Source organism: Aspergillus ochraceoroseus (genome assembly GCF_002846915.1).
Source record: "Aspergillus ochraceoroseus IBT 24754 chromosome Unknown P175scaffold_6, whole genome shotgun sequence".
Lineage (NCBI taxonomy): Eukaryota > Fungi > Ascomycota > Eurotiomycetes > Eurotiales > Aspergillaceae > Aspergillus > Aspergillus ochraceoroseus.
Window position 1 is genome coordinate 1,031,293 of NW_024468481.1, and position 25,265 is coordinate 1,056,557.

General features: G+C 49.4%; 11 protein-coding genes across 11 annotated transcripts; 7 read left to right on the forward strand and 4 right to left on the reverse strand.

The window, feature by feature from the left end:
• Nucleotides 1–240: 240 nt before the first annotated feature.
• On the forward strand, nt 241–2,256 carry P175DRAFT_0533796 (lysophospholipase family protein; the record flags this gene model as incomplete). Its single annotated transcript, XM_040900083.1, has 2 exons — nt 241–295; nt 362–2,256. 2 exons carry the CDS (start codon nt 241–243, stop codon nt 2,254–2,256), a joined length of 1,950 nt encoding a protein of 649 aa, XP_040750754.1.
• Nucleotides 2,257–2,673: 417 nt separating this feature from the next.
• On the forward strand, nt 2,674–4,874 carry P175DRAFT_0502899 (dihydroorotate dehydrogenase 2). Its single transcript, XM_040897496.1, has 2 exons — nt 2,674–3,360; nt 3,502–4,874. The coding sequence occupies exons 1-2, from the start codon at nt 2,914–2,916 to the stop codon at nt 4,630–4,632; spliced, it is 1,578 nt and encodes a 525-aa protein (XP_040750755.1). The 5' UTR covers nt 2,674–2,913; the 3' UTR covers nt 4,633–4,874.
• A 335-nt stretch (nt 4,875–5,209) lies between these two features.
• On the reverse strand, nt 5,210–6,064 carry P175DRAFT_0441271 (triose-phosphate isomerase; the record flags this gene model as incomplete). Its single annotated transcript, XM_040894068.1, has 1 exon — nt 5,210–6,064. The coding sequence occupies one exon, from the start codon at nt 6,062–6,064 to the stop codon at nt 5,210–5,212; it is 855 nt and encodes a 284-aa protein (XP_040750756.1).
• Nucleotides 6,065–7,344: 1,280 nt separating this feature from the next.
• Nucleotides 7,345–8,564, forward strand: P175DRAFT_0502900 (RpiB/LacA/LacB family sugar-phosphate isomerase). Its single transcript, XM_040897497.1, has one exon. It carries the CDS (start codon nt 7,679–7,681, stop codon nt 8,162–8,164), a length of 486 nt encoding a protein of 161 aa, XP_040750757.1. The 5' UTR covers nt 7,345–7,678; the 3' UTR covers nt 8,165–8,564.
• A 719-nt stretch (nt 8,565–9,283) lies between these two features.
• On the forward strand, nt 9,284–10,289 carry P175DRAFT_0510631 (putative U-box domain protein; the record flags this gene model as incomplete). The annotated part of the gene is made up of 3 exons (XM_040898527.1): nt 9,284–9,366; nt 9,442–9,979; nt 10,056–10,289. The coding sequence occupies 3 exons, from the start codon at nt 9,284–9,286 to the stop codon at nt 10,287–10,289; spliced, it is 855 nt and encodes a 284-aa protein (XP_040750758.1).
• Nucleotides 10,290–10,502: 213 nt separating this feature from the next.
• P175DRAFT_0299662 (uncharacterized protein) lies at nt 10,503–11,600 on the forward strand. Its single transcript, XM_040892811.1, has 3 exons — nt 10,503–11,181; nt 11,272–11,337; nt 11,401–11,600. The coding sequence occupies exons 1-3, from the start codon at nt 10,927–10,929 to the stop codon at nt 11,512–11,514; spliced, it is 435 nt and encodes a 144-aa protein (XP_040750759.1). The 5' UTR covers nt 10,503–10,926; the 3' UTR covers nt 11,515–11,600.
• An 85-nt stretch (nt 11,601–11,685) lies between these two features.
• Nucleotides 11,686–15,808, reverse strand: alg10 (dolichyl-P-Glc:Glc(2)Man(9)GlcNAc(2)-PP-dolichol alpha-1,2- glucosyltransferase; the record flags this gene model as incomplete). Its single annotated transcript, XM_040898528.1, has 7 exons — nt 11,686–12,411; nt 12,465–12,858; nt 12,913–13,025; nt 13,184–13,671; nt 13,910–14,806; nt 14,863–15,000; nt 15,052–15,808. The coding sequence occupies 7 exons, from the start codon at nt 15,806–15,808 to the stop codon at nt 11,686–11,688; spliced, it is 3,513 nt and encodes a 1,170-aa protein (XP_040750760.1).
• A 187-nt stretch (nt 15,809–15,995) lies between these two features.
• On the forward strand, nt 15,996–17,559 carry psf2 (DNA replication protein PSF2). The gene is made up of 3 exons (XM_040894784.1): nt 15,996–16,234; nt 16,392–16,975; nt 17,048–17,559. Exons 1-3 carry the CDS (start codon nt 16,121–16,123, stop codon nt 17,157–17,159), a joined length of 810 nt encoding a protein of 269 aa, XP_040750761.1. The 5' UTR covers nt 15,996–16,120; the 3' UTR covers nt 17,160–17,559.
• Nucleotides 17,424–18,806, reverse strand: P175DRAFT_0502908 (CUE domain-containing protein). The gene is made up of 2 exons (XM_040897498.1): nt 18,143–18,806; nt 17,424–17,999 (listed from the first exon to the last, which is right to left on the reverse strand). Exons 1-2 carry the CDS (start codon nt 18,422–18,424, stop codon nt 17,706–17,708), a joined length of 576 nt encoding a protein of 191 aa, XP_040750762.1. The 5' UTR covers nt 18,425–18,806; the 3' UTR covers nt 17,424–17,705.
• Nucleotides 18,807–18,934: 128 nt separating this feature from the next.
• On the reverse strand, nt 18,935–23,084 carry P175DRAFT_0482635 (condensin subunit SMC2). The gene is made up of 6 exons (XM_040895498.1): nt 22,991–23,084; nt 22,886–22,926; nt 20,633–22,790; nt 20,197–20,571; nt 19,469–20,142; nt 18,935–19,400 (listed from the first exon to the last, which is right to left on the reverse strand). Exons 1-6 carry the CDS (start codon nt 23,015–23,017, stop codon nt 19,136–19,138), a joined length of 3,540 nt encoding a protein of 1,179 aa, XP_040750763.1. The 5' UTR covers nt 23,018–23,084; the 3' UTR covers nt 18,935–19,135.
• Nucleotides 23,085–23,970: 886 nt separating this feature from the next.
• On the forward strand, nt 23,971–25,260 carry gtmA (gliotoxin thiomethyltransferase). Its single transcript, XM_040897499.1, has 4 exons — nt 23,971–24,416; nt 24,526–24,564; nt 24,640–24,696; nt 24,789–25,260. Exons 1-4 carry the CDS (start codon nt 24,038–24,040, stop codon nt 25,178–25,180), a joined length of 867 nt encoding a protein of 288 aa, XP_040750764.1. The 5' UTR covers nt 23,971–24,037; the 3' UTR covers nt 25,181–25,260.
• Nucleotides 25,261–25,265: the final 5 nt, after the last annotated feature.

Consider the following 25,265-nt stretch of genomic DNA (forward strand, 5'->3'; position numbering starts at 1 on the left):
TGGATCCGGAGGATGCTTAGAACTATCCTGCTTCTTGGAACTATTGGTTACTCTGACTCTATGTAGGGTCTGAGGCCCAATTGCCGAAAGAAGTAACGAACTCGATGGGTTATTTCCGATGCAACCGTCAGAGGATTACCAGATGTTCTCCGGAGTTGCCGGGGCATATCTGAGCTATGTATATAATAATAATCCCCCGGTAAACTGGGGATAACTTCTCTCGGTATCACAAACGACATCATGACTTCAGCCGCTTTAAGTACCTTTTTGGTCTTGGCTCTTAGCTCTGCCCCTGGTATGTGTGATCCCACTTCAACCTCATGTAAACTCAAGCTGACCCTGTTGATTTCTCTCGGGTTAGGGGTGTCTAGTGTCCCGACAGCAATCGATTCGGTATATGGGGATCTCACCCCACGAGCGCTCCCCAATGCGCCAAATGGTTATGTCCCTACCAATGTGACCTGCCCAGCTAGCAGGCCTCAGATTCGGAGTGCAGCCTCTCTCTCAACAAATGAAACCGCATGGCTCCAAGTGCGACGCCCAGAGACCATCTCTGCGATGAAGGATTTCTTTAGCCATTTGAATATGACCTCCTTTGACGCCGTTTCCTACATCAACCACCACGAGGGAAACCTTTCAAACATCCCCAACATTGGCATTGCGGTGTCTGGTGGCGGTTATCGAGCGCTGACCAATGGTGCAGGCGCAATCAAGGCCTTTGATAGTCGAACCGAAGGATCCACGCAAGTCGGACACCTGGGGGGCCTGTTACAGTCCGCCACCTATCTATCGGGGTTGTCTGGAGGCAGTTGGCTTCTAGGGTCCATCTACATCAACAATTTCACGACCATCTCCAATCTCCAAACCTATGACGAAACCGAAGTTTGGCAATTCCAAAATTCTATCATCAAAGGGCCCAAGACGGGAGGATTGCAGGTTTGGGATACGGTCAAGTATTACCATGAGTTGGAGAAAGTTGTCAAGGGGAAGAAGGACGCCGGGTTTAAACTCTCCTTTACCGATTACTGGGGGCGCGCTCTTTCCTACCAGTTGATTAACGCCACAGATGGTGGGCCGGACTATACATGGTCATCCATTGCCTTGACCGATGATTTTCGCAATGGCAAAATGCCTATGCCCCTTGTCGTTGCCGACGGGAGGAACCCCGGAGAGGTGCTTATCGGCAGCAACTCCACCGTGTACGAGTTCAACCCTTGGGAATTTGGCACCTTTGATCCCTCAATCTTTGGCTTTGCTCCCCTGGAATATCTTGGATCTCACTTCGACAGCGGCGTCGTGGTCTCTGGGGACGCTTGTGTTCGAGGATTCGATAACGCAGGCTTTGTCATGGGGACCTCGTCGACTCTATTCAACCAATTTGTTCTCCACTTGAATAGTACGGATATTTCCTCGGGCCTGAAGGACATCCTCCGTGATATTCTGACAGACTTGGGCGACCACGACGATGATATTGCCCTCTACTCGCCCAATCCCTTCTACAACTACCAGAACGCCACCCACGCCTACGAGAAAACCAGTGCTCTGAACGTGGTTGACGGCGGCGAAGATGATGAGAACATCCCCCTTCATCCACTCATCCAGCCAACCCGCAATGTGGACGTTATCTTCGCGGTGGATTCATCCGCCAGCACCAACCTCAGCTGGCCCGACGGCGGTCCTCTGGTGGCCACCTACGAGCGCTCTCTCAACTCATCCGGCATGGGCAATGGCACCGCATTCCCCAGCATCCCGGACAGAAACACCTTTATCAACCTCGGCCTGAACACCCGGCCCACCTTCTTCGGATGCAACAGCTCCAATATCACAGGCCAGGCGCCCCTCGTCGTCTACCTCCCCAACTATCCGTATACCACCTACTCCAACACATCCACCTTCAAGCTCACCTACGAGATCTCCGAAAGAGACGACATGATCACCAACGGATACAACGTCGTGACCATGGGCAACGCAACCCGAGATAACTACACCGACTGGCCTAGCTGCGCAGGCTGTGCGATCTTGAGTCGGTCTTTCGACCGTACGGGCACGGAGATGCCAGCCGTTTGCACGCGGTGCTTTGAAAAGTACTGCTGGGATGGAACGCGGAATAGCACCACACCAGCCCCGTACGAGCCCTCACCGATTATGCTAACGACAACCACCAAGAAGGAAAACTCGGGGTTGAGAAACACCTTTAATTCGGGGTTCGCTCTGCGGGTTTCGTGCGCAGTGCTGCTTGGGGCTTTACTTTCCTAAAATCTGAATAGGGGTAGGGGGGGGGGGGTTAACCCATCAGCGTGATATTTTCCGAGGCATTGGCTTCGATTTTTTGAATTATATATTGACCTTTTTATATCTGTCATGTTTCATGTTATATTTACGAGTAGTTATGTAGAGCGAGAGATATATAGAGACGTGGGTGGATATTCTACAGAACAAAAGAGGTCCAAAGACATCATCACGAATTCAAATTATGTAGTTGCATTTCCAGGAAATCCTCATTATCCTCCCCCCCCTTTTTAATACTAATCTTCTCAATATCCAAGTTATGTCTCTGTACCTACACAGATATACTATGTATACATTCAGCACAAATGGTCCATCTAGTCTACCATACATACAGATAATTTCCACCGCCATCCTGCGAGCGTGCAGAGTACCAAGCCAGACCATAATTAATTCACATATATACATACATTCTACCCCAGGTACGAGGCTGGCACTATACTTATTGTCAAGATATAGCCTCTAGAAGGCGTTCGCCATAAATCCCACCCTGCCCCGCACCACCACACCACACCACACCACACCACACTACTCCAGTTACCTCCTCACATCTACATAATCAGGCAATCAATCAATCCCTCCTCGATTCTCTCTCTCTCTCTCTCTCTCTCTCTCTCACACCCACAAATGGCTACGAACTCACTCCACCGACGAATCGCGGCGCTTCCGCATCTCCCCCCTTCCATCCGATGCCTGCAACACTCACGACCGCCCCCAATTGCACACAGACACCTGCAACTCGCGCGATCCCCGAATGCGCACCGATACGCATCGTCCGACGCGGCTGCCACCCAAGAACCCGCCCAAGAAGCACCGAAGAACGCGCGGCGCGGAGTCCGAAGAACAGTGCTGGGGACTTCGCTGGCGCTCGCGCTTTTGGCTGGGTATGTGTATGTCACGGATACGCGGGCCAGCGTGCATCGCTACGGCGCTGTGCCGTTGATTCGGCTGTTGTATCCGGATGCAGAGGATGCGCATCATCTCGGGGTGGATTCGTTGAAAACTTTGTATAAGTATGGGTTGCATCCTCGGGAGCGGGGGGGGCTGGATGCGGATGGGGTTCTTGAGACTGAGGTAGGTGTTTGTTTATCTATTTTTTTTTTTTTTTGAATGGAGAAGAAGAAGAAGAAGAAGAAGAAGAAGAAAAAGAAAAAGAAAAAGAAAAAGAAAAAGGCACGATGTGTATGGTACGGTGTTGAAACTAAACGGTGGCAGGTCTTTGGTTACACTCTTTCCAACCCCATTGGAATCTCCGGTGGACTGGATAAGCATGCCGAGATCCCTGATCCGCTCTTTGAGATCGGTCCTGCCATTGTCGAAGTCGGCGGTACGACGCCTCTGCCGCAGGAGGGGAACCCGCGTCCCCGCGTCTTCCGGGTGGTTTCTCAGAAGGCCATGATCAATCGATACGGGTTGAACTCCAAGGGAGCGGATCATATGGCTGCTATTCTGGAGCAGAGAGTTCGCGACTACGCCTACGCTAATGGGTTTGGACTCCATGACTTGGCCGAGCAGCGTGTTCTCGATGGGGAGGCCGGTGTGCCCCCCGGCAGTCTGCGCCCAGGAAAATTGCTAGCCGTGCAGGTCGCCAAGAACAAGGCCACTCCCGACGGCGATATCGAAGCGATTAAGCGCGACTATGTGTACTGCGTAGATCGCGTTGCCAAATACGCCGATATCCTCGTTGTCAACGTGTCGAGCCCCAATACTCCCGGTCTGCGTGATCTCCAGGCCGCGGCCCCCCTCACTGCTATCCTCAAAGCCGTAGTCGGAGCCGCAAAGAGCGTCGATCGCAAAACCAAGCCTTCCGTGATGGTCAAGGTTAGCCCCGACGAGGACTCGGACGAGCAGGTCTCTGGCATATGCGACGCAGTTCGGGACTCTGGCGTCGACGGCGTTATTGTTGGAAACACCACCAACCGTCGCCCCGACCCTCTGCCCCAAGGCTATGCTCTCTCGCCAAAGGAACAAACGACGTTGAAACAAACAGGTGGATACTCCGGCCCTCAGCTCTTCGACCGCACAGTGGCGCTCGTAGCCCGCTATCGCTCCATGCTGGATGCCGCGGCCTCGGAACAACCCGGAGCTGCTGTCGCGGAATTAGTAGAGCCTGGCTCGGAGAACGTTCCTTCTGGAGTGGAACCTACTAGCAGCACTGCCAGTGAACTTCCGCGCAAGGTCATCTTCGCTTCTGGAGGAATCACCAATGGCAAGCAAGCCAAGGCTGTTTTGGATGCTGGCGCGTCCGTTGCGATGATGTATACGGGCGTTGTTTATGGTGGGGTTGGTACCGTTACCCGTGTCAAACAGGAACTGCACGAGGAGAAACAGCAGGTGCAGAAGTAAATATAACAGTAATGCATGCATGGATTTATGCGTAGGTTGGGAAAGAAAACAGCATGGGGATGAATATGGTTATTGTAAATAGTCTAGATCAGTTGTAGGAGTTAAAAAGCATGCATATGTCTCTTTGCATCTCTGTGGTTGTACGCTGAGTATTTTAGAATATCAACCAGTTAGTTCGAGGATGATTCATTCATTGACAGTGTTCGTGTTCGTATGCATTTTCCTTGGATTGTTTCTAAGAAAGTAAGCAACACTTGTATGCCTATAACCAGGTACACTACCACTAGTTATTGTTGTATGTATCCCCACAGGATGTGTATCCGAGGTGTGGGTAAAGCATGCCTGTGAAAGGCCCCATGAAATCACCATGCATTATTGATGCATAGCGGTTATGATTATCCATGCTAGAAAAGAAGAGAAGAATGGCGAAATGTTCCCAAATCATGGATCTCATTTTAGGCGGAGAGGTTTAGACGAAGAGAATCTGATGCGCCTTTTTGGTTTCATAGGCAGTATATGCAATTTCCAAGCCAAAAGACTTCGTAATTAGGTCGGTGGGTTTTGGATTTGAATTGATTCAAGCGAGGGTCTCTTCGACTTCACGGACGACTTTGCGCACACCCTCGATTTCATGCGCAAATCTACCCAAGAACATGCCGTCGACTGCCTTTCCCAGACCACCTGGTCCCCACAGACCCGGTCCAGCGCTTCCTCCATACAAGATACGAACGTCTCCGTCCCGCTGCCCGATCACTGTGCGCAGGCCGTCTACAACTGCAGATATGTGGTCGACACCTGCAGGAGCAGGCTTCCCAATTGCCCAGACAGGCTCATAGGCAAAGATCACAGGCGCATCGGTAGGAATGGCATTTAAGACCGCACGGATCTGGATCTCGCACTCGCGCACTGCCAGCCCGATAGCCTCTGACACCGCTGCACCTGGAGCACTGACCTCTCCAATGCATACCAAGGGCACCATGCCTTGCGCACAGGTCGCAGCAGCCTTGCGGGCAGCGGTGTCGTCCGTTTCGCCAAAGATAGCACGGCGTTCTGCATGGCCCAGCTCAACGATGGAAACACCCATCGAACGGAGTGCAAGCGGAGACACCTCGCCTGTGTAGGCGCCTAGAGGTTCCCAGAAACAGTCTTGTGCACCTAGGAGGAATGGAGCCGGTAGGAACGGGGAGGTATCTGTAGGAAGAGTGGACTCGAATTGTTTAATAATCTCCGCGCAGGGGTATATGGTTAGGAAATCGGGAATCAAGCCCAGAAGGAGTTCAGAGCGGTTTTGCGGTCGAACTATATCATTCTTCGGATCCAGCAACGCGCGACAGTACTCAAGCGTGCGGGACGGCGTGAAGTACATTTTCAAGGAAATAAGGAGTAATTTGTTGGGTAGGATTGGATAGGCTTGATTTGCGATCGTAGCCATTGTTCTGCGAGTTATTCGTGGTAACAGATAGATATGTCCTGTTATCTTCTAAGGATAATATCCCCAAATGGAAAGCTCTACCAAAGACACTCTGCAAGAGGAGAGAAACGCACTTCTATCTTACAGTCAGAACTATCCGGGGACTGGAACCAGAATGTACATTTTGGGGGGGAAGCAGTGACGAAAGCAGAAAATACGGAATCCTCCCACAGCAAGGAAATGAATTTTGCGCAACGGTGACAATATTGAGTCTAAAGATGGTGCAGAATCCGACGACCAATTAATGGACTGTCGCAGTATCAAAATGATCTCATTGAAGCCTGAGGATTCGGACTCTGGGATAGAAATGGAGACCAACTTGGTAGACTTACCCTGAAAGAAGGTAGAGCCTAGAGAAGGATCCACGCGGAGACGCAGGAGAAGACAGCTGTTAGGATAGTTTGAAGGTTGAGTTCCTGGCGAGGATATAAATATTGATATAGAAGTCACGGGACTGGATGTGGGGTTAGTCACAATACATACGCATACGTCGTATACAAAACGGATGAGCTCCGGAGAGTGTAGAATAGGTAATACCGAGCTCGCAGCTTCTCCGAAGTCCATGTAATTTGGTAACGCCTTACGGGATAAATTACAGACAAGGATACCCGGATTCCTATATCCTTCCGTATCCAATCAGAAGGGAGTGTTTTGCTTTATAATGGGGCAGAGTGGAGCATAGTGGGGCTCCCCGGATATTCCAAATCCAGCAGGTGCCTTTTTTATACATGTCCGCATTGGGAAAGAACACCTGTCTGAGTGACTTGTATGTGTGTAATTATTTATTATCAAGGGGGATTATAATCCAAACCATCTGAAGCTGGTTTGGCAGTCTGGATCTTGAATAGAAATGCCTAGGTTCCCTAAATGCTCCGATGATGCCACCTTGAGATGATGTAAAAGCAGCGAACAGGAAAGGGCCAACCGGAAGCGTTGTTGAACAGCTAGAAAACGAAGCCAATTTTAAGGAACCTGAAAGGAATCAGGACAATTGTTCAGTCTAAAGCAAATAGGCCCTACTCAGACCTGATGCATTGGAGTGGTTGAGATCGTCCATAGATCGTATAGATATCCATCCCATACTGGTATGACGCCGGCGTGGGACAAAGCAACGCCTCTCATTTATCATCCTGATATTAGTATTAGACCAGGATTGGACTCCTGTACCAGTGAGGAATTCAGGAATGCCGCGCAGCAGGATAGAGTGCCTAAAAGTCCAGTAACAACTTAACAAGTCGAATCCTGCAGGGCCTTGGAAGTGGCAGTGACCTCATTTTCCCAAGAATTCTCCATTTATGGAACCTTGGGTCAATGGAGGCCATTTGCAGTGAGAGTGTTGATTGTTCAAAGAAGAGTTATCGACAAGAGAAAGGAGGGGGCGACAAGTGACTTATAAAAAGGTTGTTGACTCCCCTCCAACTTTCTATACTTTTTCCTGGCTATCACTGTCCACTATTACTTCCACTCTCTCTCCACCCTAAAAACCCATTATCTACATCCATCTCTGTCCACATTAAGAAATCATATTTATATCAATTTCCCCCCCAAACTCTTTACTCTATCACCACTACCACAATGTCTACCGATCAGAAGCTCCGCATCGTGTTCGCCTGCGACGAGGCCGGCCAGCCCTACAAGGAGGCTCTCAAAGCCGCTCTTGCGAAGAACCCCAACGTGGGTGAAATTTTTGACGTGGGTGTCGACTCGACCTCCGACAAGACTGCCTATCCTCACCCTGCCGTTAATGGGGCCAAGCTTATTCGCGATGGTAAGGCTGACCGTGGTCTCTTCATCTGTGGAACCGGTCTGGGTGTTGCCATCTCCGCCAACAAAGTCCCTGGCATTCGCGCTGTCACTGCGCACGACTCCTTCTCCGTTGAGCGTTCCATCCTTAGTAATGACGCCCAGGTTCTCTGCTTCGGCCAGCGGGTTATTGGCATTGAGCTTGCCAAGCGCCTTGCCAGCGAGTGGGTGACCTACCGCTTCGACCCCAAGAGCGCCTCAGCTCCCAAGGTCCAGGCGATTAAGGACTATGAGGCCGAGTTCGCTGCTGGTCAGTAAATTCGAGCTCCTAGGTTACCCTGAGCCAGGCTCAAGTGGGCCCCCGCCCAAGCAACATGAACCATCGGACCGAGACCGACGTGGAGGAGGTCAAAAGACATGTTTGTGAAAAGTCGAGTGCGCTCGTGACGGTGGACAGACTGATCGAGAACCCCGTCTAGCCGTCTGATACTCCACCGTGGGGGGAATAAGCTGGGGATAACGCTTGATTCTTCCTCCCGCCGCTTTTTCCTCTTTTGTGTCTTCCGAGCGAAGCGACCTGGGATGATTATTTCGGGACTTTCCTTAATTTATGAAGTGTTTTTTTAATGACACGGTACAGTAGCAAAATGAGTTAATGATACCATGAGCGGATAGGATGCTTTTTGCGGGCCAAAGATTCTCCTTTTTCTTCTTTTTCTTCTTCGTCAATAGTATAGATAAAATTTCAAGATTGACTTGTTTTCTCCCTTTCTAATATTTTTTTTTTTTTTTTTTCACAATTTTGTTCATAAAATTTTATGTGAACAACCAGAATTGCTGAGTCATCTCTTAGGTTCTGTGAGTGTCGATCAGCTTCGATCTCCAACTTCACCTGCAGTGACAAACGCGACAAGGAGCAATTAACACTTCTGTTGAAGATGGAGGCCAGATCTCTTCTCCATTCTTTATCTAAATTGCTCCAGTCGGCACAGCTCTCCATACCCCTCCCTGCGCTGTCATTTCAGCTCTGTTTGACTTGCACGGTCCCAACTGGGTAGGGACAAGGCCAATTTGAACAAAAAGTACTGGGATACTGACCCGCCGGCCCAGCCTTGGCCACGACTCTCACTTGTCAGCCTTTGGATGCGGTAATTGCATCGGAGACATGAGATTGCGACACTCTCCTCTACTAGCATTCTGATATCCTCTACCCTTCTTCTTACGAAGGCTGCAATACAGTCTCAGGAAGGAAATTGTCCCCGGCTCCGCACTGGTGCGGTAGATCGATATCTGAGCCTGCCCCACCAGTTGGCCGTAGAGTCCGTTGAGTCAATTCCGACGATCCCAAGAGCACTCTCACGAGGAAGTGTACTCTGAAGCCAACGTCCACTCCCAGCGTAGACACTACTGCGACGTGCTTTTGTACCCTCTGCGGCCATGTCATTCGAACTGAAAGAGAGGGGCAATCAGCTCTTCAAGGAGGGAGACTACAATGGCGCTGAGGAATTCTACTCCCAAGCGTAAGTCATCATGTAACTTCTCCCTCGAAGGGATTTCTGTTTGAAAGACTAACCACCCCGGGCGGAATTCTACAGTATCCTCAAAAACCCTCGTGAACCCACCTTCTTTACCAATCGCGCCCTCACCCGAATGCGCCTCGAGCAATGGGCCGGCGTCGAGCACGATGCCCGCACCGCCATCGACCTCTACGGCCCCAAGTCTCCGAATAGTCTCAAGAGCCGGTACTATCTTGCACAGGCGCTGCTGGGCCTCCAGCGGCCACAGGAAGCGTACGAGGTCGCCATTGACGCATACCGGGCTAGTTTAGCGGCCAAGAGCGTGCAGTCGGAGAATCTCTCGAAGACTGTGCTGCGAGCCAAGCAGCAGATCTGGGCTGCGAAGGAAACCGCAAGATTGCGCGAGATGAGCGAGACCCTACGCACGGTGGAGCTGCTGATCGAGGCGGACCTGGACCGTGCTCTCGCCGATCTACAGGCTCAGTTGGATCGAGGCGAAATCGGACAGACTGGGTTTGTGGAGGACCAGAAGGCACTTCGCGAGGATGCAGAGAAGCATACGCAAAACGTCCGGGACGCGTTCCGTCTCTCATCGCAGGGGGAGATCCAGGAGCGGGTAAGTATGCTTCTCTTGTCATGGAGAATATCCTGTGTTTTTTTTTTTTGGGTTTTGATGCTGATTGCGCGGATAGGTTGTACCCGATTACCTTGTTGATGGGATTACCTTTGAGATCATGCATGACCCTGTTATGACCCCCTCGGGCACCAGTTTCGACCGCATCGGGATTACCAAGTACGTTGAGCAAGCGGCTGTAGACCCTATCACTCGAACACCAATGACAGTATCCGATCTCCGGTCGAACTATGCACTTAAATCCGCGTGTGAAGAGTTCCTTACCAAGAACGGCTGGGCTGTGGACTGGTAATCACTTCTTCTTCTTCTTCTTCTTCTTCTTCTTCTCTTTTGCATGGACGGCGTTGGTGGAAGTTGCATTGTAGCCGCAGCAGCTTTGCACAGGAACCATTCATTGTAGTAGTGTAGATATTTGTATTTCTGCAGTTGCTAAATATTCCCAACTTTTTTTCATCCTACACCGCTGGTATATATACATTGCTTCTCATAGTGTCCTATCCCACCAGATTATTCCAGCCCCACGAAACCCCCGAGGAATGGGACCTAATCAACTTCATAGTGGGAGCTATAACCAGGGCAGTGGAGTTACAGAGGGGCAAGAGAGCCTGGAATATGCCTGCGGAGCGGATAGAATTGATGGACGAGCCATTTGAGGATATCTGCTAAGATAGATCGGTAGGTGTACTCTGTATGGAAAAGATTTGTTATACGGAGTAGTCTCAACCCCCTCCCTCCCCAACAAATACATACCTGGGCTGATTCCAACCCCACCAAAACCAACCCCACTTCTAGTTCTTAAGCAAAAGCAAAAGCTCCCCCTCCCCGTCCCCCTTCTCATCCATCCGCCCTTCTCTTTACCAACGAACATCCTTATCGTTACTTATTCATCATCTGCAGCCCTTTAAAACCAAAGCAAAGCAAAGAACAAAATGTCCGCCCCTGCCTTCTTCACCGCTCTCTCCTCCGCCCAGTCCGGCGCCCAGTTCACCCCCGCCGTGCAAAAGGCCTCCCAGGGTATCGACGTTGATGCCCTCAAGGCTGCCGTCGAGGCTGTTCTTGCTGGTGGCGACGATGCCACCGTTGCGGATGCAAGCCAGGCTGCTGCGTTGAAGGCCGGATTCGTGTTTGCGACTGAGTTGGTGAAGATGTTGAACTCGGAGCCTGGCAATGACGATAAGTTGAAGGTATGCTGGGAGGAGCTCGCATGAGTTTTTTTTGAGTTTTTTTTTTTTTTTTTTTTTTTGCGTGGGCTAATATGTTCATGGGATGAATAGCTATATGCTTTCTTCAAGAAGTCTAGGAATGAGACTCCCGCTCAGCCTTCTTTCTATCAGATTGAGGTTTGTTTTATTTCTCTATTTCCTTTCCCCTTGTTTTATGGATGAGAGCTGACTTTGGTAAAGAGCAAGTACAAGTATAACGCGTGGAAGGAGATCGAGCACATCAGCGAGCAGAGGGCTCAGGCTCAATATATCAAAAAGGTCAACGACCTCATCGAGTCCATCGGTACCCAGTAAGAAAGGATACGGATATATGGCATGATAAACAGAGGCTTTTTGGTTACGGGAGGATATCTGATATGATATGAATATCGAATATGAGTATTGAATATGAATACGAATAGGGTAGTGAAATGAGGCTCATGAGCGTGTTCCACAATGCCACTGGGGTAGGATATATAGGCTGGGTCAGCCTGCCCATGTTTGCCCGAGCCAGTCGGGCTCCGAGTGACGCATCGTCGCACACCACGGTGTGTCGTTTGCGCTGTACGATGTCAAGGGTAGATCGTACGGCATGCGAAATCCGACTACGACCGTCGGTTCTCCTGGATTGTCTGGGAGCGTCATTTGGGAATGATCTGGACAGTCCTGTTTGAAACATGGCACCATGACCGAGCACTGTGCGTCTTGCGTGAAGAGCGCCGGCCACACCATTACACCGATCTCCCAACTGCAGATGCGTACCTCTCCGCTTCCATTGGTAGCTGCCCCCCACGCCTGTGTCGAGAGGTTAGCCGATGTAACCAGGGCCCAATCGATAGTATCCATTCTCTGTGCGTCCGCGAAACGCACATAAGTTTTGATGTGCGGGGCTGCGCGACGACGACCGGCGTCCTGAATGTTGCGAGGTAGAGCCTGGTCTGAAACGTCTCCAGCCCAATGTCGTAGGTACGGGTGCAAGTACTGGAGCTGCTTCTGCTGCGAAGCGCTTTGTAGTTTCGTGTGGATCGACCCACCCGAGGCGTATCCATTGAGTGAACGCCGGATCTCCTCGGCGGTTGGGAAGATTACAGAGTATTGCGGCGATGTCAGAAGACTTGTAGGTGTGCTCGTAGATGAAGGTGGAGCTAGGGAGTCAAAGAAGACGTCTTTTAGCCACTTCTCCGTCGTTCCGAGAGAGGCAATGGACGACATCTATATCATCTTTAGCGCCATGATCTCATTTTCCTAGCTAGACATATACGAACCTGGGCAACGATATGCGGTGTTGCATTACTGGTCTCGCACAATGGAACATGTCGCAGGACATCTCGTACAGCCGGCCACCCCCAGAGAGGCTTTTGCAGTCCGTTGCTCGATCTGTCAATCTTTCGCTTTGAGGGCACACTCGCTATCAAAGCTGCGCGAACAGCACTGAAATCATACCGAGAGAGCTGTTCCACCAAGGGGCCAGTCTTTCGCGCACCATATTCCGCCAGGTATGCAAGTAGATCACGCTTGAATCTCGCGCCAGTGCCCCAGACAGTCGAGTCGGTTTCCTTGCGGTCGCCTGATTGCAGCGGGAGCAGAGGAGATCGCCAAACAGCCTGGCACATATTTGCCCAGTCGCCGGCGATCATGTTCGCGGTATGAATGATAACCCTAGTAAAAGACCATATTAAACCATGTCCTTATAACCCAAGCTGGAGAGCATACTGCGCAAGATCGTCATGACGAAGCAGAATCATCATCTTGGAGTGATGCGTGCCAAAAGGCTCAGGCATGTAAGCCACAATAGGCTCGACATTTGGATGTCGAGAACAGGCTTCCTAAAGGAAGGGGAGTTAGTTACGCACCTACATAGATACGAACGAGTAGAGATGCACCCAACCAACCCGTGAGGTGAGGTCGATAAGAACAAAACATCATTCGAACGCCGCATAAGTACTCAAATCAAATCGGTACCTAGGAACAGAACAGAACGCACATCAATTTGAATCCGGTTCTCCGACTCCCTTTTCCATGATCCATGGACAACTTTCACGCGTACTAGGCTTCGGACATCCTCGTCGAACTGCTTCATCAGGAAATCCACGTCAAACAGGTAGTTGAACTGCCAGCATTCGCGAATCATTGGGTCCCCGAGCAGGTCTGTCAACCGAACTGTACCGGCATTGTTCTCGGATGATACAGCAAGGTCTCGAATGTGAGTGAGGTTAAATGGTGACGGAATTATCCGAGGTCGTTTTGAAGACGCTTCTCCTCTCTCCCCGTCGAGAGCTACTGGTGATTGCGGGGAAGCGATGACGTTTTGGCGAGAAGGGCGCGATGGAGGGGAAATTGAGCGACTAAGAGATACTAGAGATGGCTCGTTTGATGTTTGGGGATCTAGATCGGACGACACCTTAGCCCGTTTTGATGAGCGACCGTCATGGTCGTCGTGCATTGTTGATGTTGTTGGAGAAGTAAAATACGCTGTGGGCGGAAAGCAAATAAAATATTGACAAAAATGAAGCTCCGGGCCTATATAGAGTATCTAGTAGGAACGAGCATTCCTCACAATAATCCTATAGTAAAAATAATAATACAAAACATGTGTGGCTCTAATTTTTAATATGCTATAATACACCAAGCCATACCTTGACACAATTCCCATTATTAAATCACCACATGAACCGTTGGATGTTCCCTGGTTCCTGCGGCCATTCAAAACCCCCGTAGAGAAATAGCAGTCCAGTGACCGCATTGATCGCCAGGAACCATGCAGTTTCTAGGAACAGTGGGAAATTGACCGCAATGCGTGCTTCAAGATCCTTCTTTTCATCCTGATCACGCGCTTGACGGTAGACTACGGGCGCTGGGGATGGCGGCAAATGAAGCCTCCACATTACCCAAGGAATGATAAGGTACCGTGGCTCGACCAAGGGAGCGGTAATGAGTGACAGTGCTGTTGCTGCGAGCCAAACGAGGACGAAGCTCACACGAGACGTTTCATATTGTAGCCGTTGCCGCCTCATAATATGTGCTTGAAGATCAGCAAGGACCTCGGGAGATATAGGCGCTGGAGCTGGAGCTGGAGCTGCGGCAGGTTTCTTTGATGCTTTCTGTTTGCGTTCGGTCATTTGTTGTCCTTTCGTGGCCTGTTGTTCCGATGGCGAGGGTGAGGATAACGGTGGCTGAGTCTTGACAACCGAGGCTAGTCGAGGTGCAGACGTGAGAGGCGAGAACCCAAGAGCGGAAATAACCATCCATCCACCGAGGAAGTAGATGATAGTAGCGGCGTATCTTGTGTAGGGATGAGAGCGTAGGAGAATTCGGAAAACATAAAAGACGTAGTGTCTGTTATCAGCAAGGGTAAAGGGGTGGACAATCGTGTTAAAGTGCACCACAGCAAGCATTATTCCTAGAACAAGAACAGCAGTCAAGACTTTCGGGAGTCCTCTTCGGGTCGCTGGAAAGCCTTGATCCAGAAACTTCGGTAGCATAAACTTCGGAAGTAGTATGTTGGCCATCGGAGCTAGAAGGAGAGGCCAGGAGAAGAAAAGGAAGTACGGCCATAAGTAGAACATCTGGGCCAGATGAAGACCGGCAGTGTGGAATTCCTTGTGGCCTGTGGAGTAGCTGTCAGCTAGAGTGCATAAATCAAAATATTGGGCAGGGACCTACCCAAAACAACACCATCGTTCCACAGTACAAAGCCTCCGAAACCCGTCAGAATGAGTAGATAGGGGATGAGAGAGATTATAATAGAAGGCAGATTATTCAAAGCGACGGAGCAGAGAGAGGCAGCAGTTTTGAAGTAGTCTGCGCTCCGGGTCAGTTAGGCTGTAGCTAAAACAAGGAGGAATTACCGACCTGCAATTGAGGCGTCCAATACTGTGGGATCGTACAACTCATTTTTAGAGCCGGCCCGCACAATGTCAACCATACTGGATGACATACACGTCTTGGTCTCCCTGCGAACTTTTCGGACAACCTGAAGTCCACCAAAAAAGACCGACACCCAGAAGATATTCGTCTGTCTGAAAACCAACGACACAAGACCCAGAAAAACAAACACGGCAGTCTCAAAAGGTGCTGAGCTCACCCTTGAAGTGCGCCTCAGATCCCAATTGTATGCTTCGACAACCACAAGCAGTGCCAAGACATCTGTATAGTACAAGCCCGAGAAGAAAAATAGTGGCGGGAAGAGGCAGATATTTAGCACTGTATGGCTCAACCAAGCTCCAGATGGTCTCTTATTTGGTTGCTTTCGTAGAGTATCAAGTGCGGTTTGTAGTCTCATCGGAAGGAAGACGGCTGCTCCTGCGACATTGGTTGCGCGAAGTGCCGGGGGATCCAGCACAGTCGGAGAGCCTCGCAGGAACAGCGTAAGGGCACAGAGGGCGTAAGAGAAGAGGTATAAACCGGGAGGAGTCGTAATCTTCGGGTCCCAATGAGTCCATTTGTGAGCCCAGTATGCTTGAGCCTGAGGAATATGAAATGCTTCGTCCAGATACGGCTCAGGGACGACTTTGTTGACTTGGGTCATCCACAAGGGGATCAAGATCAGTCCAAATGGCACTGCATAGCGGGCAGCTAGAGCCAGACCCGACCGGGGTTTGGCATTCATGATTTCGACAATTGACCATAAATCGAGAAGTTCTGAACGAGTGAACAAACAAGAGGCCAGAAATTAATGATGATGACAGTTGATTCGGACCGGAGGAAAGTGACATTGCAAACAGAACAAACCAACCCGCGATGACAGCGTCGAAAACATCTTCTACAGGGGTCACTTTTTCTCCTTGCAGTGCGCCAATCAGTCCACCAGAAGAGAGAAAATAGACATGTGTTACAATTGCTGGGTCCAGTAGTCCCGTTTGATTTTTATATTCATCTTCCTTCTCGCATCATCCCACTGAGCCCTCGTCGTGACGAGTCAATGGCCTTTCCCCTCCAGCGGGGCATCACGCCCCCGGAGATCTCCTTCCTGGCCGAGATGGAGATGGTCTCAATTGTGCCTCGCCAGCGATTAGAGGGCCTTGAGCTATTAGGAGTGAGTTTTTTTTTTGCCTATATGGATTGTATTTCCGTCGTTTTAATGGCTCTGAATTGGTGAACTACACGAGACGACTACACGTTATGCGCCGTATACTCCTCCAATTTACATAGATAACGTCTAGGTAACTGACAATGATATCTCTTTCCAATAGGGACCTGTTGAACCGTTAATCCCTCCTCGTCGAGCAAATATCCCGTTATGGCTCGCTCTCCTCCTTAAACGCCAACGCCGCGCAAACATCCTCCCTCCTCCATGGCTTCATCCCGAGTACCTAACTATGATCCTCGACATTGAAACACAGCACCACGACTACAAAGATGCCTTCTCCCCTCCAATGACACTACCAGGACAACCAGGTCTATATGACCGTGATCAGAGACCCGTTGCCCGACCCCGGTATACCCCCGAAGGCCAGCGATACTATCCAACACCTCCATTCCTACCCCAGAACGTAGCGAAGGAGCAGGAATCAGACCAGGCACCAGCATTACCATTTCATTGGCTTGAGGTGGGGACAATGCTGCTGGACGTAGCCAGTGATGATTTGGTAGAGCCGGACCAAACCCGGAGGCTCTTGAAAGAGCTGCGAGAAGTGCGCACAGCTAAGATCCGCTCTGGGGTGGAAGTACTAGACAGCGCGGCAACGGCGGGAGGTGGCGTAGCCCTGACTGGGGTTGGGGCGATGGAAATCGGGGAGGGGAGAGGTTTTATTGTTGGCGTGGTTGACGGACTCCGGTAAGTTTGACACCTCTTGATATTAGATCAGATTCATTGGGGCGTAACCTTTTTTACTAACATTTCGATTAGACGTATTGGTGCATCGAAAGAACAGGCTCATCGCGAGCACATGGCAGAAGAAATGGCCAATGGTGAATATGGCGCCACGCAGGACGACGAGGATGACGACATGGAGTTCTGAAACGACTTTTTTGGTATTTCCTTTTCTGCAACCTGGAGTTACGGAAGGTACAACAAGGTGGCGCATTTTCGCCTATCCAACGGATTCATATGTATATATACCCTATCTTTCCTTGCTGTAAATGCAGGTAATCTGATTCAACCTAACACCATGAACATGCGACGCTTTGCTGCAGGACCAAAGAAAGGAGGAGGTGAGTAACGACGAAACAGAAACGACCAACGAAACAACTAATATGAGGTAAAATAAGGAGGGTATGTTGTTAAAAAAAAAAAAAAAAAGGCAACTTGCTGGGCAAACTCGCACAACCTCGGCCCGCAGAAGATCTTACATCCAGTCGACAACAGTACGAGTTGTTCAAGTGTAGTCGAAGCCACAGCGCGAAACATACTGAAGATTTCGATCAAGAAGACAAGACAAGCGTGCACACACAGAGAGCAAAGCAAGCGGGAAAGAAGAAAAAAGATTCGATTTGTTCTCTTTTCCTGTTTACTACTATCAAAACAACGTCATCACCCCAACATGACGTGGTTTAGGATGAGACTGTTATTGAGTGCTTTCCCGATCTTTCTGCATCATCTTCCTCCGCGCAGCAAGAATCATCTCATCCCTCCGTTTCTGGAGCAGACGCTGCCGCTCTTCTTTATTCTGCGACCAGCCGCTTGTCGCTGAACGAGCCGGCTGCTCGGCGGGAGTCTCTTCGCCACCGTCCTCGGCGATTTTCGTCCGAAGATTATACCGCGAGATTAGGTCCTGGCCGTCTGACTTGGAAGTAGGAGTGGGTTGGGCAGGAACTCCAGTCGGGGGGGTGGCGATCAGAGGCTGAAAGGAGGGAGGAGGCTAGAATGTCCATGCATCAGTCTTGAGGATATAAAGCGACAGCCTAAGAGAAGGGGAAGAAGACAGCATCGCAAATGATACAAAGCAAAGACACTCGGGGTTAAGTTCTTAGTTAGGGTTCTAGCAAAGAGACAATGACATACCGTATCCAAACCGCGGCCCGTAAGGATCCTCTCCGTGGTCGCAGCAACATTTCCCCCATTACGCTGTAGGTCCCACATGATGTCGCGTGTGCTCAACTGCGGGAACATCTGGGATATTTGTTCTACCTGGGCGGGATCGACGACATTTCCTCGGGCACGGCCTCGGGATCCAGATGCGCTGCCATCGCCATCACGATTGAAGAACCATCGGATAACGAAGAAGGAGACGACAGCGAGTGTGAGGAGTGAGGGGATGTTCAGAGACGGCTCGTCGTCGGGCATTGTGTCGGTCGGGCACACTAAAGAAGCGGGCTGTACCCTGTCTCCTGGGGAAGAAATAAGATAAATAAATATCTCCGGGAGATCTTCAGGCAATGAACGGATACCCCGGATTAGACAGGGATATATATCGCGGTTCCTCGGGGTTTCGATCGACGATGATGCGAGATTAATGGAGGCAAGGACTCTTCTATGCCGTGGGCGGTCACGATGGAGGCGGCGGGTGGATGGCGGAATACCTTGAGGGAAGAGAGAACACAACAGAGGGATGCGAAACGATATTGTACACTTGCAATAGGAATAATAATGCTTTAGGGAAAGATAAGAGAGAGATGAAGAGAGGAGAGGAGAGAACAGCAGAGGCAAAAATGATGGAGAAGGTGGTGGGTTGGTCAGAAGTTAATGGATGCTGACCGAACCTTGAGACTACGATCGATTGGAGGCGGAACGAACCCACCAACTAAATAAACTTATCTCAACCTCCAGTGAAGTGTCAACACCAATTTAGAAAAGGTTCTCGTGATGCCATTGTCATATCATTAAACAGAAGCTAGCAATAAAGACAGAATTTCAAGAATTTATCCAGAATCCATATATACACTCTCCCCAAAACACCGTCACATCAGAAGTCCTGTACCACCGTGCCCAGACTGAGAAACCCCCGAGAAGAATTATCAAATTATCAACATAAGAAGGAAGCGCATCTCGAGCCGATTATTTCATGTCTGCTGGGGTGAGAGCTTGTACAACACTGGTGCCCTCACTGAATCTGGTTCGGAAGATTCTATTCGCATTCTGAAACATGCCGTCCTTGAGGGACACAACAATAAACTGAGATCCCTTGAAGCGGGTCTTGATTAGTCGACCGATATTCTGTGTGTGAGACAGATCCAGAGCAGCGTCAACTTCATCGAGAATGTACATGGGGGCGGGCTTGAATTGGAGGAGGGCCATAATTAGGGAGAGCGCAATCAGAGACCTATTCCGCTCGCGTCAGTTCAACAGTCCAGAGATTTATTATCAATAACATGGTTACCGGGTACTTACCGTTGACCACCGCTCAATTCCGTCAAGCTCTGCTTCCAAACCTTACCCAGAGATACCTTGACCTCAAGACCGTCCGTGATGTCCTTGCCCTCGGGAGGATCCAGTTTCGCGAAACTACCAGGCAGGAGCTCTGCGAAGATTTGTCCAAAATCGCCGTTGACCTTAGTCCAGGTCTTGTGCAGGGCCTCTTTCTTGTACTCGTTGAGATTGAGAATGGTCTCCTCAATCTTGCTTTTATCGCGGATGACTGTCCTCATCATGTTCTTTAAAGCAGCCTCTTTCTTCTCCACGCTGTCAATCATATTCATGACCTTAGGATTAATCTTCTTCTTCATCCCTTGGAAGCGTTCGGTAACATTGCGTAGGGTGGCCTTGCATTCTGCGATGTTCTGATTCTTGAAATCATAAGCTGTGTTGGGGCGTCCAAAGTTGTCCTTTTCGTCCTCAATCCACTCGTGCTCTTCTTCCAAATGGGCCACTGCCTGCGCCGCAGCCTGCTGTTCTTTCTGGAGTTTCTCTAACTGGTGTCCAAGCTTTTGCATTTCTAAGCCTTCCTCGGTGATTTGGGAGTTCTTCGTCTGCATTGTTCGTTCCAGGTCACGGAGTTCATCATCGAATCCAGTCAATTTGGCCCTCTCATCTTCAAGATGTGCTTGGGTAATGTCGTGGGCATCCTACGTCCAAGCATTAGTACAATTCCAATCTAGCAAATCGCAACGCAGCGTTACCTTAATTCGAGCCTGTTCCCGCTTAAGTGAGTGGATTTCCTCCATCTGAGCCTTCAGCGTATTCTCGGATTCGGCGAACTGCTCCTCTGCTGCAGATAGGTCGCTTCCAACCTGTTCTGATTCTAGCCTTGAGCCCTGGAGTTCTTTATGCAGGCTCTTGACTGAGTTTGAATTCTTCGCGAGGCCCTTCTTAAGAGAGTCCAGGGAAGCCTGCAATTCTGCAAGCTTGCTATCCTTGTTGTTGTTGAATTCACTCATGTCCTTCTCAATCCGCTTGATATCCTTAGATGCTTCGCTTTGACGAGCCTTGGCATCGGTGATATCTTTCTTGGCTTGTTCGATGTTCGCCTTCATTTCTTCAACAGCTTGGATAATCTAGCCCAATTAGAATGGTTACATATGTTGAATAGGGAAGAGGTGTATTTTGGGTGCTTACCGATGAAGACGAGTTGCCGCTGATCTGTTCTTCAGTGAGTTTGATCTCGTGGTTCTTGAGATCTAACTCCTGCTTGATAGAACGAGCAGCATCCAGTTTCTTCTTTTCCTTTTTCATTGTCTCCTCCAGGCTAGCCAGAACACGCTCTTTGCTCCGTATTTCCCTTGTAATCTCGTTAAATTTTTGAAGGGTTACGAGCATACCACTGGAATTCGGTGCGCTGCCACCGGATAGTGTACCGGAAGGATCATAAACATCGCCATCAAAGGTAACGCTCTTGATGCGCACCTCAGGATCAAATGTTACCCGCTTTGCTGTATCTGCATCATTGCAAATCAAAGTATTTCCGAAAACATAGTTCATCGCTGCAGTGATTTCGTCATCATACCCAATAAGAGACAAGGCCAAATCGACTTTGCCAGGAGCGATGTTCTGAGCAGCCCCAATCTTCTCTGCAGATGCTCTGAACGAGGAGATCTTATTTAGTGGAATGATGGTCACCCGCTTGCGAAGCTTTCCATTCTGAAGAAGCTGCGTACCGGTCTCGGCAGTGTCGACGACGACGTTGTACAAACGACCTCCAGCGCAGATCTCCAGCGCTGTTGCGGCCTGAAGCTTGTCCTTATCCAAGGTAAAAAGCTGGGCCACCAATCCCTTCACCTTGGATCGGTTGAAGTTCGGGTGTGGGTCGGTGTAGTTGAAATCTATGTTCGCAACTTTCCTCTGAAGCCCGTCAGCTCTTTGGCGCAACTCACGGATCTCTCTCTGGATCTGGCTTTGCTCTTGGTAGAGCTGGTCTTCTCGACCAGGTTCGAACCCAAGCCTGGCTAGCTCAGCTTCGAGCTTTTTGGCTTGAGATTTCAGGCCCTCGAGATCTTTCAGGAGGCCCGAATTCTGCTCCTTAGCCTTCTTCGCTCTCGGTTCTTCCTCCTTAATCCTCTTCTCCAGGTGTGCGATCTTGAGCTTTGCTTGCTCTTGTTCGGTAACTGCTGTACTCGCACGGTTACGAGCGTCTTGTAGCTGCGCTTGATATCCGCTCTCTTGGCCTTCCTTGGATGCAACGCCTGTTTGTAATGTTTGTAGTAATTCCTCCTTCTGCTCTACTTCTGCTGTCTGGGCATCGAGTTCTGCTTTGGCGGCATCATACTGTGCTTGAAGCTTGTCGTAAATCTTCTTCTTTTCCTTAAGCACTTCCTCCAAATCGCTTACCGCTTTCTGGAACTCTTTGCGCTTCTCCTTTTCTTCCGCGATACTGGCATTTTTCAGATCGAAAACCGTCGTTAACCGAACGAGTTCGTGAGAATGGGCTTTGACTTCGTCTTCGAGAGCTTGAAATTTTCCTCCCTTTCGCAATTCCTTGTCCCGGGCCGCCTTTACCCGCTTTACATCTTCCTCCATGTGTGCAATTTCACTCTTGAGCTTGGCGGCATTATCTTCAAGGGCTTGCACCTTCCGCCTCTTATTGTCACATTCCTCGCCAGATGCCCGTAGTCGCTCTCCGCTTCTGAGGTAGTCGTGCGCGACGACCAGGCGGGTGAGACGCTCCAGATCATTCTGAGTCTGCTGAAAATCGAGGAAAGCACGTTTCTCTGCCCTGAGTTTCTCAAGCTTGGGCTCAATTTCCTCCTTCAATAGGCCTTCAATTTCGCGCAATTTAAGTTCCTTCTTGGACATTGTCTTCACTGCTTTCTCTCTCCTGTCCTCAAACATCCGTGTGCCAGCGGCTTCCTCGATCATGGATAAAATTTCAACCGCCTTCATGTTCAGAACCTTCGTAATTCTTCCTTGCATAATCAAGAAGTTGGGATTGTTGATATTCAGCTGCACGCTCTGAAACAAGTTCTGCACAGTTTGCTGCTGCGCACGATGGCCGTTGATCAGATATTTACTCGTACCGCCGAGAACGATCTGTCGGGTAACTGAGATGGTCGCATACTCTTCGAAGCCGATCGGTGACTTGGCCGTATCGCGATTATCAAAAACAATGGTCACGCTGGCTTTGGTCACACCAGCCTGCCCTCGCTTATAGATGAGATCTTGTAGGTTTTGCGCGCGAACGGTGCTCATATTCGTAATTCCAAGGACAAAGCAAATGGCGTCGAGGATGTTGGATTTACCACTGCCATTGAGACCAGTGATCGAGTTGAAGGACTCGTCCCTAAAAACATGATACCAGTGTCAGTTTCACCCCGTAAAAAAAAAGAACCATATGATTCCCAGAGTTGTAAGCGAGCGAGGGAAAGCAGCGCATACCATCCCGAGATCACCGTACGCACAGCGTACGATTTAAAGCCCTGTCGAGTCCGAATTAGCATTTCAGTGTTGCCTGAACCCATGATTCGTGAGTAGGGAGCTCACGTCGATAATAATTTCAATGATCCTCATGGTTCCGACTGCAAACCAGGCTCGTCGACTAGAGAATCCGATGCATTCAAGATGATGCAGACGGTGGTGGATTGTTTTGCGGGCGGTGTTTTGGCGGCGGGATCATCCATGTGTTTATGGTTTGCTGCTTCGGGCTTAGTATTATCGAGATAACATAAGCAATGGGAAGATCTCTCGGAGCGGAGTAACTATAATCCTTCATGCCACTTGCTCGTAAGGCATGGGTGTCATATTGGATTATCTCCCATTAGGAATTAGATTCTATTATCCATGATGTAAAGATAGCAGTAATTGACGTATCTCGTCGATTCGTCTAGAAAATACACAGAAAATGACGCATGAATTCATGAATAAACGACCTAAAGGAATAACCATAAATCCGATAAATGAGGGGTATCACGTGTCAGATAACGTGACCCGATCTGTTTTGGAGATGTCGATATCTTGCCCTAACTACATAACTACTCCGGAATGTTGTATGCTTATGAATTGCCTTGAGAATTGAATCATCGAATAGAAAGTATTTCTTCGATGCGCTTGTTTCATCTGCTGTGTACATTTTCTCTCCAAGTAAACAGAAGTGTGCGAAAGTCAGAAATAAAACCATATACTTCATTTTTATCACCAATAACTTTGCCTGATGTATAATTCAGCGAATAAAACTTGTACAAAAGATATCATTTAAATAAGTTTCCCACTTTTCGATATCCATACTTCTATGAACCTCACAGAGTAAGAGATAGCAATCTCAAGGGACTCTTGTAGTAGGCTCGAACGGGTTCAAGCCCCGATGCGGAGAGATTTCGGATACTTTTAGAAGCAACCAGATTCAAGACCTCGAGCGGATCAGGAGTCCAGATTTCGCTACTAATAGAACTTGTAAATTGCTATTTCTCAAGAGCTTGTCAGTTTCTTACTTATTCCTTTTTTCTTTTCTTTTTTTTTTCTCCTCTCCCACGTCTCTGCATACTCTACTCTAAAAAATATTTCGTTGACTTCGAGAGTACTTAAATCCCGACAATGGCCTCAAGTAAAGTCATCACAGACTTGTTCAAAGACCCAGCATTTATCACCCAATATCGAAATGCTGAGAAGGTCACTGGTGCCTTTGCTCCTCCGTTGGTCCAGCAATCTGGTATCGCAACATTTCAAGGTTCCCCGGTCATTCTAGACAGCGCCTGTGGGACAGGAATCGTCGCCAGTACGCTCGTTTCTATGCTTGGTGACGAGGTAAAACAGAGCTGGGAATTAACCTGTGGTGATCTGTCCCAGGGGATGGTCGAATATACCCGCCATCGAGCTCGAGATCAAGGGTGGCCGAATACCGAAGTCAAACTCGTGAACGCTCAAGATACAAAGCTGCCTGCTCGGCATTATACGCATATCTATGCTGGGTTTGGTATGCAGGCATTGCTTCAGATTCTCCCATATGATCCTCAATCCTCATGGATACCTAAATGATTTGTATATGTCTCTAACGTATACATACGACATTCCCGACCTTCTAGGATTTGCGTCTTTTCCTGACCCTGAAGGTGCGATCAAAGGTGACTGAATATTCCACCTGCTTTTACTTGCCCCAATGGAGAATGCAAGTATGAAACTAATCCGGCATAACCTAGAATGCTCCCGAATCCTCAAACCAGGAGGAACGATTGCGCTCTCGGCCTGGAAGAATGGTAAGCCACGACAGCCCTCGTGCAAGAATACACACATCCAACGGACCTTGACCAGATGAACTAATATCGGAGGGGAAAAAATAATCATACAGCGTTTTGGGGAGCGATTATAAAAGCTGCTCTCGACACCATCCCAGAAGACCTACCCTTTCCTGAGGGAAGTGGAGTTCTGAGACTCATTCACGACGAGCCCTGGGACTCCGAACTGTTCGTGCGCTCTCAGCTCGAGCAGGGAGGGTTCACAGACATACATATCAATGTGATGTCCAAGCAGATCCTAATGGGTGTTGATGAATTCCTGAAAGTGCAGGACATGATGCTTCCACTCGTTCTGTCAAGGTGCTGGACTCAGGAATTGCGGGAGAAGCATGAGAAAAGGGTTCCAGCGGTGCTTCGACAATATCTGGAGGATAAATATGGGCCAGATGGATCGGTGGTGATAGAACCGGTGGCGATTATTGCGACGGCTCGTAAACCTTGGTAGTTGACAAGTTGTTATTTGCAAATTGGGCAGAAACAAGAAGTCCCCGGATATTTTGAGGATATCACTTGTGCTAGCTAGGGGTACC

What these genes read in the sequence shown, in the direction of transcription:
- gtmA (XM_040897499.1), top strand. Translation starts at nt 24,038, where the DNA reads ATGGCCTCAAGTAAAGTCATCACAGACTTGTTCAAAGACCCAGCATTT. An exon ending in CCCTGAAGGTGCGATCAAAG is followed by an intron (nt 24,565 to 24,639) that starts GTGACTGAATAT and finishes GGCATAACCTAG; the next exon opens with AATGCTCCCGAATCCTCAAA. An exon ending in GCTCTCGGCCTGGAAGAATG is followed by an intron (nt 24,697 to 24,788) that starts GTAAGCCACGAC and finishes ATAATCATACAG; the next exon opens with CGTTTTGGGGAGCGATTATA.
- P175DRAFT_0502899 (XM_040897496.1), top strand. Translation starts at nt 2,914, where the DNA reads ATGGCTACGAACTCACTCCACCGACGAATCGCGGCGCTTCCGCATCTC. An exon ending in ATGGGGTTCTTGAGACTGAG is followed by an intron (nt 3,361 to 3,501) that starts GTAGGTGTTTGT and finishes AAACGGTGGCAG; the next exon opens with GTCTTTGGTTACACTCTTTC.
- P175DRAFT_0482635 (XM_040895498.1), bottom strand. Translation starts at nt 23,017, where the DNA reads ATGAGGATCATTGAAATTATTATCGAC. An exon ending in CGTACGGTGATCTCGGGATG is followed by an intron (nt 22,791 to 22,885) that starts GTATGCGCTGCT and finishes TCATGTTTTTAG; the next exon opens with GGACGAGTCCTTCAACTCGA. An exon ending in GCGGCAACTCGTCTTCATCG is followed by an intron (nt 20,572 to 20,632) that starts GTAAGCACCCAA and finishes TAATTGGGCTAG; the next exon opens with ATTATCCAAGCTGTTGAAGA.
- psf2 (XM_040894784.1), top strand. Translation starts at nt 16,121, where the DNA reads ATGGCCTTTCCCCTCCAGCGGGGCATCACGCCCCCGGAGATCTCCTTC. An exon ending in AGGGCCTTGAGCTATTAGGA is followed by an intron (nt 16,235 to 16,391) that starts GTGAGTTTTTTT and finishes TCTTTCCAATAG; the next exon opens with GGACCTGTTGAACCGTTAAT. An exon ending in GGCGTGGTTGACGGACTCCG is followed by an intron (nt 16,976 to 17,047) that starts GTAAGTTTGACA and finishes CATTTCGATTAG; the next exon opens with ACGTATTGGTGCATCGAAAG.
- P175DRAFT_0299662 (XM_040892811.1), top strand. Translation starts at nt 10,927, where the DNA reads ATGTCCGCCCCTGCCTTCTTCACCGCTCTCTCCTCCGCCCAGTCCGGC. An exon ending in GCAATGACGATAAGTTGAAG is followed by an intron (nt 11,182 to 11,271) that starts GTATGCTGGGAG and finishes TGGGATGAATAG; the next exon opens with CTATATGCTTTCTTCAAGAA. An exon ending in CTTCTTTCTATCAGATTGAG is followed by an intron (nt 11,338 to 11,400) that starts GTTTGTTTTATT and finishes ACTTTGGTAAAG; the next exon opens with AGCAAGTACAAGTATAACGC.
- P175DRAFT_0502908 (XM_040897498.1), bottom strand. Translation starts at nt 18,424, where the DNA reads ATGCCCGACGACGAGCCGTCTCTGAACATCCCCTCACTCCTCACACTC. An exon ending in CGGGCCGCGGTTTGGATACG is followed by an intron (nt 18,000 to 18,142) that starts GTATGTCATTGT and finishes TGGACATTCTAG; the next exon opens with CCTCCTCCCTCCTTTCAGCC.
- P175DRAFT_0502900 (XM_040897497.1), top strand. Translation starts at nt 7,679, where the DNA reads ATGTCTACCGATCAGAAGCTCCGCATCGTGTTCGCCTGCGACGAGGCC.